The 13788-nt window shown below is 33.0% G+C and overlaps 1 protein-coding gene across 2 annotated transcripts in view; it reads left to right on the plus strand.

Annotated features, from left to right (window-relative positions):
* The window catches only part of LOC143252933 (transcriptional repressor NF-X1-like), a 97551-nt gene that overhangs the window by 51891 nt on the left and 31872 nt on the right, over nucleotides 1-13788 (plus strand). For both annotated transcript variants that reach the window (XM_076505824.1, XM_076505825.1), the window contains exons 4-5: nucleotides 905-1158; nucleotides 6095-6230. In XM_076505824.1, coding sequence (XP_076361939.1) covers nucleotides 905-1158; nucleotides 6095-6230 — 390 coding nt within the window. The remainder of the gene's footprint in view (nucleotides 1-904; nucleotides 1159-6094; nucleotides 6231-13788) is intronic.

The raw sequence follows: 13788 nt of genomic DNA on the forward strand, positions 1-13788 counted from the left end.
AAAATTTGAAGATGTACATGCACTTTAGAATAGTGTTAGACTTTCCTTATGTTTCATATTCCTTGTACAGTACTTATGTCTTCAGGAGGTATACACAAACAAGGTATGTGTCCCATTATTTTTAGGTCTTGTGTACGAGTTTTGTGGTAATGTTACCATTTTTAAGTTTAGAAATGGCTGGAGGTTAAATGTTTCCCTACTTTCACTTGGTACAACCGATGTTGAGAGTAGTACCTGCACTCTGAGAACAAATGATATTATCCTTTCTGTATTTTTGATATAATCTATCAGTATAGAATAGAATATCTCTAGAATATTTCTCGTAATGAGACATTCTGTGTGTAATCTGGAAGTGACATCCAACACTTAGCCCACTGAACTATTTTGATTTGTTGTTGTTGTGAATAAAGACTTCCTGTTTTGTATGACACTGTGTTCAGTCTCCTTTTCCTTTTCTCACTCAGATCAAAATTTCAGTTATGATCCTAATCAAATCTCTAGTTATTTGTAGTGCTATTATTACCTGTTTAGTAAGAGAATACATAAATACGTGTGTGTGTGTGTGTGTGTGTGTGTACAATAATTACTTAAAATAATTAACTCACAAAGATTACAATTACTATGTAGTTTTTAATTTAGCTTAATTTTTATATTGCAGAATTAAACAATAGTAGTGTGACAGTGTAACTAGGTGTGATGTTGAATGAAATCCAGTAATGAGTCAATTACTCTGAATGTTATTTCCAGGAACTCTTGGTTTTCATTACAGTGTTTGGATGATTACATTTGTTTTTACTATGGGATATTATAACTGCCAACTATTTTAATGATGCTAGTAAATGTTGTTTTTAATAAGACTGACATCATCAGTGTTAATCAAGAAGTTTTGACATACTAACCACAGAATTTGCTTGGAGATGCCCAGCATGTCAAAATTTGACTTGGAAGGTACCAAACCAGTATTTTTGTTTCTGTGGGAAACTGCGTGATCCTAAATGGAACCTGTATGACACACCTCATTCTTGTGGAGAAATGTGTGGCAAACAACGTTTATTGTCTTTCTGTCAGCATCGCTGCACATTACAATGCCATCCTGGACCTTGTCCACCTTGTACTATGATGGTTTCCAAAAAATGTGAATGTGGGAAAACAAAAAAGGTATTGCAAATTTTGTGACATATTTATGTAAAAACATTTCATACATTTATCTGATAGAAGTTACTTTTTAAGGGACAGGTTTAAAGTGTGTATTTTTGAACTGCATGTTTTGTCACATATTTCAAAATAGTCTCATGTTATCAAAAGCAGGCCCAGCATGGTTAGATAGTTCGGGCTCTCTTCTCGTAAGCTGAGGGTTACGGGTCTGAATCCCCATTACATTAAACATGCTAACCATTTCAGTCATGGGTTATTATAATGTGATGATCAATCCCACTATTCATTGGTAAAAGAGTAGTCCAAGAGTTAGAGGTGGGTGGTGACGGCTAGTGCAAATAACCCTTGTGTAGCTTCGTGTGAAATTCAGAACAAACAATTGTCACAAACTCACAAAATTAAAATAACTTTATTAATAGAGTAAGAAAATGACAATTCATGCAATGTCATTTCATCAGGTTACCTGTGGCAACAAAACCTAATATAATGGTTAATTTGATAAAACAAATAAGACGTGGCTTCAATACTAGAGAACATATTCCTGAAGCCAGAAATGAGTTGAGGAGAGTAATGTATAAAATAATAATAAAAACAGTATAAAAATTTATAAATACAGTTAATCTCAATAAATAAATTAAAAAATGGAAATACTCAATGAAAAACAGGCAGTGTAAGAAAATGAATACATGCATTAAGTAATGGTGTTCAAAGAGTATGTGAATTTAATAGGAGTGAAGAATGACAATGAAAATAAAATAATATAAAAATAAAATAACACAAAAGTGACTAAAGTAAATGGGTGAGAGAGGAAGAATAATGTGAACCTTGAATAAAAAGGTTGTACACACTAAACATCAGTGTAAGAAAGTGTAGAAAAGTGTGGGGTGGGAAAATGGAAAGGATATAAAGTGAAAGAAAAGAGAACTCTTCATTCATTTCAAAGTGATTAACAGTGTCTAATCTAAAAATCAAGCATTTTTCCAAGTGTTCTCTTTGCATTATAGTGGATGGAGCAAATGTGAGCCCAAATAAGAAGTCAAACATGCAATGTGAAGGGTAATTAAAGTGTCTACCTATGAGTTTTGTAGTATCATTACTTCTTATTTAAGGGAGATGTTAATGCGAATTATCCTGTAAGAGGTGGCCTGTTTTACCACCATATGAAAAATTGTACAGTTTTAGTATGAAAATGTAGGTAACATGGGTAATCTGAGATTGGGAGATCTTTTGCAGTAGGAACTCTGAACTTAGTGAAATATATCATTATCTAAGATTCTTGTTTCTCTCCTGTGAAATTGAAAACAATTTTGTATACAAAACTTTGAAGCAGTTCATTTGAGTGTTAAAGACATCCTTCCTTATAAATAAAAAGTCAGGTAGTTGTGTTTGTTAATTTACAGGCTGTTTAATTTATTACATCTACTTGTTCCCTCCTAATAAGCAAAATAAAGAGAGAAAAATGTTAGCAATGGTTACTGCCAGCTAGTTGTTTTCCCACAAGCCAGCAGTTTAAAGTTTGAGACATTAAAAATTTGGTGGTAGTGGGAATTGAATTTACGTAGCTCATATCACGCATCCCCTCCCTAAATCATCAGCTTATTCTAGCTACTAACTGAATAAAATTGAAATTTAAAAAAAATTATTATGTGATTGTCAGTCCTACTATTCATTGATAAAAGAATAGCCCAAGAGTTGGTGATGTGTGGTGATGGCGAGCTGCTTTCCATCTAGTCTTACACTGCTATATTAGGAACAGTCAGTGCAGATAGCCATGTAGTGTTGCATGAATTTAAAAACAAACTAACAATTCTAGTTTGGGTTAGTTGGTGATTTGTGTGACAGCCAATTTAATTGACATTTTGTATAATCAATTTTTAGAAGAATTAGGACAACTAATCTTGATTAATTGATTCTTTTCATGGCATTAATAAAATTAATCATATCAGTTTGTGATGCTCATCAGTGTAAATTTTGCTCATAGGTAATTAATTCAGTCACTGTTGGCTACGTTCATTTTATTTGGTGCTCATCATTTCTCGAGTATTTTAATCTTTGCATATTGTTTGCAGCTTGCATGATGAAAATCAGGATACCTGAATATGTATCTCATATCAAATTGCAACTTAAGAAATTACTAGTTATGCTGAGTTTAAAATTTATTAAGAATAATGTTCTACCTGTTACTCATACTTGAAGATTAGATATTCTAAAAATCTATCCTCGTGTACTTTTGTTGTTGTCAAGAGAGAGTTTGTAAAGTGTAGTATACATGTGGTATTCAGATACGTCATTTTTGGCAGAAAGTTGTAGACTTAGAGAATGCTAAGTACAGAATAAAATGAATAGATAGAAAAGAAAAACCAAACATAAATAATTTCAATTTGTACAACTTTCACTGCCAGTGGGATGATGTATCATTACATTTTGGCTTCAGTAGTAATTTTAGGACTTCTTATTGCTGGGAGGGTGTCTATGTGAGATGAAGACAAGAGCATGAATCCTTAATGTTACTACACTTCCAAATCATGTGGAACTCTTTTTGGGGTATTACAGTTCAACATTAAATCAGAAATGTGTTTTATAGAATTAGAATTAGAAAGATACAAGCAACACCATTTTTCTTTATTGGTGCAGTTTAAAATACTTTTTGTGATCCATACCAAATATGTACATCTCAGCATTCAAAAACATCTAGGTATCACATATCAATTAACACATGGTGCATAATGTTATGTTCAGTGACATATCAAATAACTATAATAATTAATGTCTATATCATGATGGCCTTCAGACATCATCTAAAGAATTAAATTAACTCTATCTTGAACTGTCTCATAATATTTAAAGTAACTGTAGATGTAAATAAACAAACAGCAATGGCTCTTTTTGTCATAATTGCTATTATGAATTTCAGTACACACTTAGAGTTGACAGTCCAATGTATTAGAAGTACTAGGGATGACAGACAACAGTCAACTTGAATTGATGAACATTTTTGCTAGTATAGTCATCTAACAGTTCAAAAAATCGTCATTATTAAATAAGCAGTAAGAAGATGTGAAATTACTACTGAAGCCAAAAAGTAATGATACATCATCCCATTGATTAGCAATGGAAGTTGTACAAATTTAAATTGTTTGTTTGTTTCGTTTTCTTTTTTATCCATTCATTTTATTCTATGCTTAGCATTCTCTAAGTCTACAACTTTCTGCCAAAAATGATGTATCTGAATACCACATGTATACTACACTTTCCAAACTGTCCTGGACAAAAATCTTGAAATATGTTATGCATTGAGCCAAGCTTATACAGCCCATGTCAGTCTTACTACAGTTTAGGAAGACTAAAAGTTTCTTTTAACAAGTGTTCATCCACATTTGCTGCAAAATTGAACCTGATTGCTTGGGAAACAGAAGTATAAAGTCCTTTCAGCATATTGGTTTGTAAGAATAACTAGTTACCATCAACAGTTAAGCCTGTCAAATTTCTAGGTAATTAACACTTTCTCTACAGGCTTCTTTTTCTGTACATGTATATATGGCAATACTTTTTTTAATTCTGAATTTATTCTAGTTTAAGAATTGGAACATTTTCTCACTAGGCATCCTCCTCCTCTTTAATTTATTTACTACCCCTCCAGAAGTATGAAATTTAATATAAATTAATTATTACAAGGTTTTTGTTGGTCAGGAAAAGCATAACTTTTATGCCCTTTTATCTTGCGTGGTTACAGGAACAACAAATAGAAAATCAGATCCCTCCTGTCATGCCCACCTGTCACATCCTTTCTTTCAGAAATTACCAGTAATTCTCTTATTTTTAATACTGTATTATTTATAACCAGTAGAATGTCAAGGCTTTTATCTTTCAAGTAATATGTTGTTTTCTGTACAAAGAAATTTCAATCATACTTTAAGTTCAAACTTTATTTTCACAAGAAACCCTCAACGAACTTAGCTGGAATTTTAATGGTTCTTATTGCATAGTCAGAAGGTCAGAACAATTGTGATAGTTATGGGAAGTTGTCTGAATTTTTGTATTGAGTATTCTGCATTGTTAAGTGCATAATGGAGTTTAGTACCACCACCTGGAGAAAAGAAAAAAGTGCAATTCAATTTAGATTTATTTCAAACTTGTTTTTATGCATAGTTACAAAGTTGGTCTAATTGACCAACTATATATGGAGGTAGTTTAGATAAAATAACAAAGTTCTACTGTATAAACATATCTGAAATTTGTTTAGGAAATTTTGTATATTATGCATATGAAATTTGAGAGTTTTAAGACAAAAAAATATTTTCAATCTTATCATGAAAATCACTTTGCATTTGGACTAGTCAAAAAAGAGCTGTGTACAGAAAGTATACCAAATTTTGTGAAAAACATATACTATATTAAAAGTTAATCCCAGATGTATGTGTATAATTTTCCCCAATATACTCCTAGATATTTCAAAAAATTTTCAAAAGATATTACTTTAAGTGGCTATAGCTTTTTGAGGCATGGGTTTATCCCATGGTAGAATTCTTGATTTTGGAGCAAGCAACATAGATTATAATTCATGAAATACCACAAAATATTTCCAACATATTAAGCTTTGATTGCATTTATAACAGTGGTAGTTGATTCCTTATCACAGGTGGTAGGTTACTCCTGACTGGTTGTCATCCCTGTGGTCAGCAGTTAAAAAATTAGGGGTGATAGCAGATAGCCCTAAAAACTTTGTAATAATTGCTGTTATTTTGTATTTGCAAGTGTACTGGAAGAACTTAGTGTTGTGAATTTTTTGTTTTTCAAAACTTGTTTTGTACCCAGAAATTAAGAAAATAAGTAAATCTAAATTGTAAATTGAAATTACTATCTTTGTTCTTTTAACATAGTGTTAATACTTATTTAGTCTAAAATGCTGTTAATGATCTTCTACTAACATAAATTTCAGAACGTTCGCTGTAATCAGAGTGAAACTTTGACGTGTAGTGGGGTATGTAACAAGAAATTAAATTGTAAGCTCCATGTATGTAGTCAACAGTGTCATGCTGGGAGCTGTCCACCCTGTCAAGTTGAACTGGAGCAAAGTAAGTACACAATTTTCAATGTCTACAAGTTGAAACCAATGAAGTACTATGATTTTAGTTTTACTTTGTGTTTGTGAAAATGTATTTTTAAAATATATATAGCCTACTTTCAAATAAAGCTTCATTGTTGAAGCTTGTTGTATGTTGTCTTATTACATAGTGCTGTTTGTTTTGGCAGCATTAGCTCTACATATGTCTTAAGTAAATGTAGCATTTCTGAAATATGTCATTATCATGATAAGGACAGATTATTCTTTTTGATGTAAAATTTATACCTTAATATTAGATACTCATGATAAGGTGTATCACAAAGTTACCCTCAAATTTATATTTTATTGCATGGTACATGAAGTAAGTATTGATGTGCATCACAAGCAACCATACAGTTTTTTACCTTGTTGCATTATACTCAATAAATACATTGTGATGTAATACACATGAGGTCTGGAGTTAATTACCTTATGGAGCATGACATTTTGATTAAGTACAGTAGTGATTTGTTACAAGCAGCTAGGATTCTGTATCTTTCTTTCTGGTACCAAAAGCAGTACCCCTTGAGGTGGATTTCTGTACATGGTGAGAGGACCTTCCAGAGAAGATTCTGCATTTTCAGTGCATCTCTTCTGGGTTCTGAATGAAAGGAAAGAATCCTGGTGATTGAGCAATGTTTGAAGCACTGCAACACACCACTTTGGTTGCAAATTCCTGCAAATGGGTGGCCTTGGGGTTGGGCCTTCTCACGGATCAGTCGGCTGGTCCTGTCCTGTTCGACTAGGATTAACTCAGTGTAAGTGTTGTGGACATTGTGTCTGATGCTGGTGTTTGGGTATAGTGTTTATAAAGCCCTTGCATTGCTGCAGTGTCCTTGTTTAAGGCTGTAGTGTGTCTCCTTGGTAAACTGCATGGTGAGTAGGATCAGTGGGCATTGAATCATTCTCTATTTATTATGGATTCCACACTCCTCAAAAACAAGTAAAAACAAACAAAAAAAACGTGTAATTGGTAAATGGCCATGCATACACAACTCTCAAACAGTCACCACTACAATCAAAACTCCCTTAATTAACTCCCTTCTTCGTTCAAAAAGGATTATAGGGGCTTGCTAGCTTACCCAAGTTGCTTAGGATGTGCTCTGAAGATATTTTAGTGGAAATATATACATGTACACATAGTGAACTCCTCAGGTCAAAAGCTATTGGGGATATACCCGTAGAAGTTACTTCCCATGCCACTTTGAATTCCTTCCAAGGAACAATCATTGAGAGGAATGTACAGAACATCCCTCAGTTGGAGATACTCACTGGTTTCTCCAGCAAAGGCATTTCTGCTGTGTAATATCTCAATTCACAAGAATGGAATTACGCTACTGACAAATGTCTTAATTTTAACATTTGTATTGATACTTCCATCTGCTTTTGTCAAGGCAGGTCAGCTTCAGCCATATGTTCCTAATCCTCTCAAATATTTCCAGTATAAATGGTTCAGACATTCAGAGGTATCTGCTGGCACCTGTCCTGTGAAAGTGGGTTTTCTTGGGGCACTCCCATTTCCCCCCACAGCAAAAAACTTAGGCATTGGATTTATAGATCCCAGGCAACTTTATTGCCAGACCCTGAATCGCGCCGTTTGATTTGATTTGAATTCTATTCATGTTGACATTTGCTTGACTTCATTTCAGGACAGGTCTCGGCCTTTCTTTCCGGTGCTGCCTTTGCCTCCACCCAAGACAACATTTAGAGAGACATCCTCCACCCAAAGAGTTAAAAATAATAATAATAATTAATTAAAAATAAACAAAAAAAAACAACTTATTCCCAATAACAATTCACGAAAGGGGACAAAGAGGAACCACAACGTTCCTGAACACCCCAGTTGGAGAGAGAACTCTTCTGATTTCTCTCTCTCTAAACTAAACCCCTGCCACGTTAGTTTGAGTTTGAGGTATCTGTTGTAGTTCTTTAACTTGATTTCATTATAATGACAGGCCCTGACACCTTTGAGTATCAATTGGACCCTCACTGCATCAATTATTATGGGTCCTACTCCTCTTACTACCGGTTTTACTATAAGGAATGGAGGAGAAAGGAATACAATGTTTATGTACTGTTCATTACATTTCTTACCTTGAGGTTTGGAAGTTGATGTCCTTCACCCCATCTCAAACATGCTGCTGCACTACCTTCCACTGCTACAGTTGGAGTGCAGACAGATCTTTCTGTGTTTCCAAGAATGTCATTCTTAAACCATTTGAAGTCTTTTGCTCTGTATGGATAGACAACTTTACATCTACTTCAATCTCTGTCCCCACTATTTGGCCTCCACTTCTAATGTCTGCTCAGGTTCATCTTATTTTGCTCAAAAGTGCAGAAAGATTGTTCATTCAAACCCTCAATTGTGGAATTTGTCTTTAGACAGAGACCTGCCTACTCGACCCAGGGAGGATCCATGAAGGTCAACAGAGAAAAATATTGTGGTCATAATCAGAATAACTCTTTGCCTAGTTCTCCTGCATCTTAGTGAAAATGGCCACTTTAATACAGTAAAGCTGTCAAGGTTTTTATTTCAATTTGGATGGTGTTATGACCTTGATTGGCTTCTACCATTTTGTGTCTTTCCTTGCAGGAAACATTTCTGAAACCTGCTGACACAGTCATCTTTTGGCAGTATTCGTTATGCCAGAATGACAGGCTGTGTGATGGAAGGGTGGTATTGCTGGTTGACCCTCATATGCCCACCTTGTCTGTGCCATTACTCAGTATACCATTGTCATCTGTGTCTTTTGGATCATATCACAGTTTGTTCTCTCTAGCTGTCTCCTTTGGAGACTTATGATCAGTCAGACCTCAATGCTCTCCTAGAACAGTCACTGTTTCCCTTTTTCATCTTGGAAGACTTTAATGGACACAATTCCCTATTGCGTGGTGATGATGATACTGACAGGAGAGGTCATTTTGTAAATCAGGTGCTCTTAGATCAGAACCTGTCTATCTTCAGTACTGGTTATTTGACATATTTTCATGCACCTAGTCAGTCTTTTACTGCTATTGATCTAGCTATCTGTTCCTCTTCACTTTTCTCTTGTTTTTCTTGGAGAGTTGACTGTAACCCACAGGGCAGTGATCATTTTCGTGTAGTTTTGAGGGTGATTATCCATGATTTGTACCCCTCAATCCAAGTGTCACAGTGTTAAGTTGGGCCAAATTGACTGGCTCTCTTTTACCTCTCTCTCTCCCTCAGAAACAGATCCTACTGCCAGTAGTATATCCTCTGTTTATGACTATATGGATGCAGTAACTGATTGCATCACATTAGCAGCTACTCATTTTATTTAGAACTTTTCCTGGACAGGCAATTACAAGTAATCACGGGTTCAACTTGTATAAATATGGTAAATACATTGAAATGTACCACAAATAGCATGGAGCAGTTAGTGAAGTTTGATAATCAATTACATTAATATAATAAAAAATAGTAGTAGTTGTGAACACTAATTTTGATTAATTTATTTTTCTGAAGCATGGCACTAATCAGTTAAGCTAATCAATGTTGAATTGATCAAATAATTGTGGGAAATTGTAATGGTAAAATTTTGATTACTTGGATAGTTGGAATAAATGAAAACTGATTGCTGTTTTTTTTTATGACAATAATTGACTTAATCATAGTTTTAACTACTCATTTTTATGCTACACTAATAGAGTTAATTGAAGAAATTAACATAATTTGGATGGACAATTTAATCATTTTTTCATGCTTAACCTAAGATTTATTCAAATGCATTCAAATTGGTAGGGCCTTTGATATTTGCATGTTGTTTCATATGAAATAAACAATATAGCTTTGTGAGCAACAGTGACAAAGTAGAAAAACAAATTAGCAGTCTTCAGTCATATATTGTTTTCACATCAGCAAAAAATAAATATACTAGTTTAAAAATGAGCTTTGACTCTGTGTCATTTTCATTGCCATCAACAATATGATACAAGTTAAATGTAAAAAAGCAGGATGGTAATCAAACCAGGAACTACTATAAATTATATTGTAATGAAATATTTTCATAACTTAAAAATAAAGTTATAAAATTGTTATAAATTAAGCTGACTACTTGAACATTACTTCTACCCTTGAACATTTCACAACTTGTTTCTTAAATAACATCAAGTTGCCCTACCAAATAAGTTAAATATCAGAATAAGAAAAATAATTTTTGAATTAACATACAAATGTAATATAGACATAAGAAATACATTATTAAAAGTAGTTAACTTACAATTTGTTTATAACAATCAACATGTTGAGAAATATTGTTTGACCAAACATCCTGCAGTAGGAATTGAGCATATTCCTGAAGAAAAACGTTTCTTGTTAATTAACTGTGCAGTAAGCAGTTTTCAGCTATAAGGATGTACGAGATGACTTAATTCATGTAAGACTAGCCTTTAGTATAAGAGAGGATGAGCAGTGGAGAAATATTTATAATTAGTTGACAGTATAAAGGTAAGATAATTTTCCTTGCATTTTTCACATATTAGTATGGATTTGTATAGTTTTAACTGCATGGTGGTTGCTATGTTTGTTATTCATTAATAATGCAAAGACTGTTTATCATTGAAGGATTTAACAGTTATCAGTTCCATAAATTTTTAAATAGCTTTAGTCTTCTATAATAAATGCTTTCCATCTAATAGTTATTAAACAAGTTTATTATGTTTCAGTGCATGTTTTTATTTGTTATAGTAGATGGTAACATTCTACTCTTAACTAATGAGGAATTTTTAGTTGGGGAAATTTTTGAAATATCTTTTAATTTTGTTGTTATTTATGTGTATATATCTTCTGTGTCATGTAATTTACCAAAGACACCTTACTTTAGAACTTCATTTGATAGCCCAGAATTTACTTCTCACATCCTCTTCATCTTTTTATGCACTCTATTCTTTTAAGTTCATGAGTAATTTTGAACTTCAGTTTGTTGATGTGTTCAGTGTGCATATCAAGCTGCTCTCTTATCTTTCATAGTTCACTTTTTTTTGTGCTAATAAATACAATATATAGACCATTCTAATCAAAAGTGATTGTTTACTTACTGTAAGTATGTACCACACCTCTAACTAGAAGCGTACCTTTCTCTTTTATACAACCCTTTTAATTATGGCTAACTTACATAACTGTTGAAAATCATTTTCATGTTCATTAACTATTGCCAATCCACTATGATGCATCTGAGCAAACAGAAAATTTTACATCAGATATGTTAGGATCTTCACTCATTGAAACACAAGAAAAGTTGGAGGATAACTAGCTAATGTTTGCTGAGTTGTGCAGTATCTCACCGTTACATACTAGCAGAGACCAGGAAAACATTTGTTGTCAAATCATTATATTTATTGCAACAGGACATTTTTAAATAGAGGATTTCTAGAATAGTACAAAAGAAGTTAATCACAGACATCAAAATACAAGTCTATTTATGTTTGGCCTATCATTAGTTAAGTCTTTATTAAGTGTGGCCTATATTTGATAGGGATAAATTAACACTGTTAACTTGTATATGTTTTTAGCTATAGTCAGGACTGAAATTTACTATACTTAAAATTATCTATAAACTTGTGTTATTCTATTACCTAGCACTAGAACTTCTTAAAAATTGGGCAAACTTTTTAATATGTTATACAAAATGTCATCTGAAGTGTAGTTACATCCACTGAAATGAAATGTATGTGTATTTAAATGATAAAATACACACACATTTAAAAAACAGAGAAAAATTGAATATTGTTATACACAAGCAAAAGTACATATTCTCAGTTAAGGGAAAACTTTAAGTTAATCTGTCAATTTAAATTGATTTCATATGCTTTAATAACATTGTGTTACATTATTGGTTTTACTCAGAGCTACTGATACGACCCACTGCAACAAGTATTTGTTGAGCATTTCAGTTGTATTAAGAGCCACTCAACAATAACATACAGTAAATCTACATTTCTATTCTCAATAACATTTTGAAATGTGAATAATAGTATGATTAATTCCTAACAATTTAGTGTAGAATATCCTTCTTCGCTTCAACGTTATTCATGCCTATTCTACTGTCATTTTGAAAGTGAATGTTAAGCCTTGTCTGCATGTGCACCTTTTCAGATGTAACACAGAAAGTGAGCATCATTAATGGCAGGCAGGTGAAAGCTTGGACAGACAATACTGTTTACAGTATACACAAGATGGTAGATGCTGATCCCTACTTAATGGCTTATGTTGCCCTTTCATTCAAGCCCTCAGACTGAGGCTGATACAATGAAGTGTGTTCCCTCATCTCTGAACTATACACAACTGTGCAAACAACTGAATGTTAAAGTTGGCTCTTTCACCTAAGTGCTTTCAAGTGCTCTGTCTTGTTATACCCTATTCAGTCAATAATGAATCAAGTACCATTCTCACTTGTGACAAAATGCAACCTCCATGGAATTCTATGTCTTTCTTTTACATAACTTTCTGAAACATTACTAAACATGACAGCTTGCTCAGTCAGAAGAGTTGAAGCCCTTAAGAGGTAATAATCAGAGTACTCTTAATACTATACATTAAATTAGTATACACTGCAGACTAAGCTTGTTTAACACTGGTCTTTTTGTGTGTCCTTCTCTCCAGAATATTTTACATAATCATCTATCTCGAGTCTTGGTGTCTGTTTGTTACAGAATCTATGATTCAGACTGAAATGAAGAGTTTGCTTGCCCTGTTTATCAATTTGCTGAAATTAATGCTTAGCTAATATGGCAAACATTGAACCACAATGATAGAAAATAATTGCTGCAATCTTCTCCATATTGATTGTACCTGTTTATAGTTAGTTGAATAAATAACATAGTTGCTCTGCTGAGAACATATTCCTCCCTTCTGCAGTCCTAATAAATAACTTATAGGGTGCTTAGCCAAATGCATAAACTCTAAGTTATTAGTGCAGTTAAGTAAAATAATGAACTTCAGGGAACTTTATGACTTGTTTTATGTGCTCAGTATTTTGGCTTTGCACTTCATCAGGAGCATACAGTTTGTAATGAAATCTGTCACCCAAATTAAGACCATTGTATTCTAAGAATTAAACCATACATAAAAGAATATCATGCATGTGATCATTGCTTTTATTGCAGTAGTATAGTGTAAACATAACTGTTATATAAAAAAGAATAAAGAGAAACCCTAAAGGGGGGAAGTTTAAATAATAATGTTTTATCTTCAAGAAATTTAGTTAAATTTTTGGGAGGGAAATTCAAAACATTTGTTTTTTATTTTATTTGTTGAGAGTGTTTAAACACTGCATCTTTAGGTTTCTTCCGAGCAATGAAAATGAGGGTTTTTTTGGGGGGGGTAGTTATTTTGTAGCACTGACTGAAAAATAAAATGTGTCAGCTTGTCTGCCATCAGGCACAATTAAAGCAGTTGAAATTTTCTTAATATATTTTTATGTTGTGCCCAGTTTATGTAAAAAATGTAATATTTAACACAGATTTTTATAAATATACATGTTGTGGTTATAAATAGGAAAATATGGCAT

Source organism: Tachypleus tridentatus, chromosome 6 (genome assembly GCF_004210375.1).
Source record: "Tachypleus tridentatus isolate NWPU-2018 chromosome 6, ASM421037v1, whole genome shotgun sequence".
Classification (NCBI taxonomy): domain Eukaryota; kingdom Metazoa; phylum Arthropoda; class Merostomata; order Xiphosura; family Limulidae; genus Tachypleus; species Tachypleus tridentatus.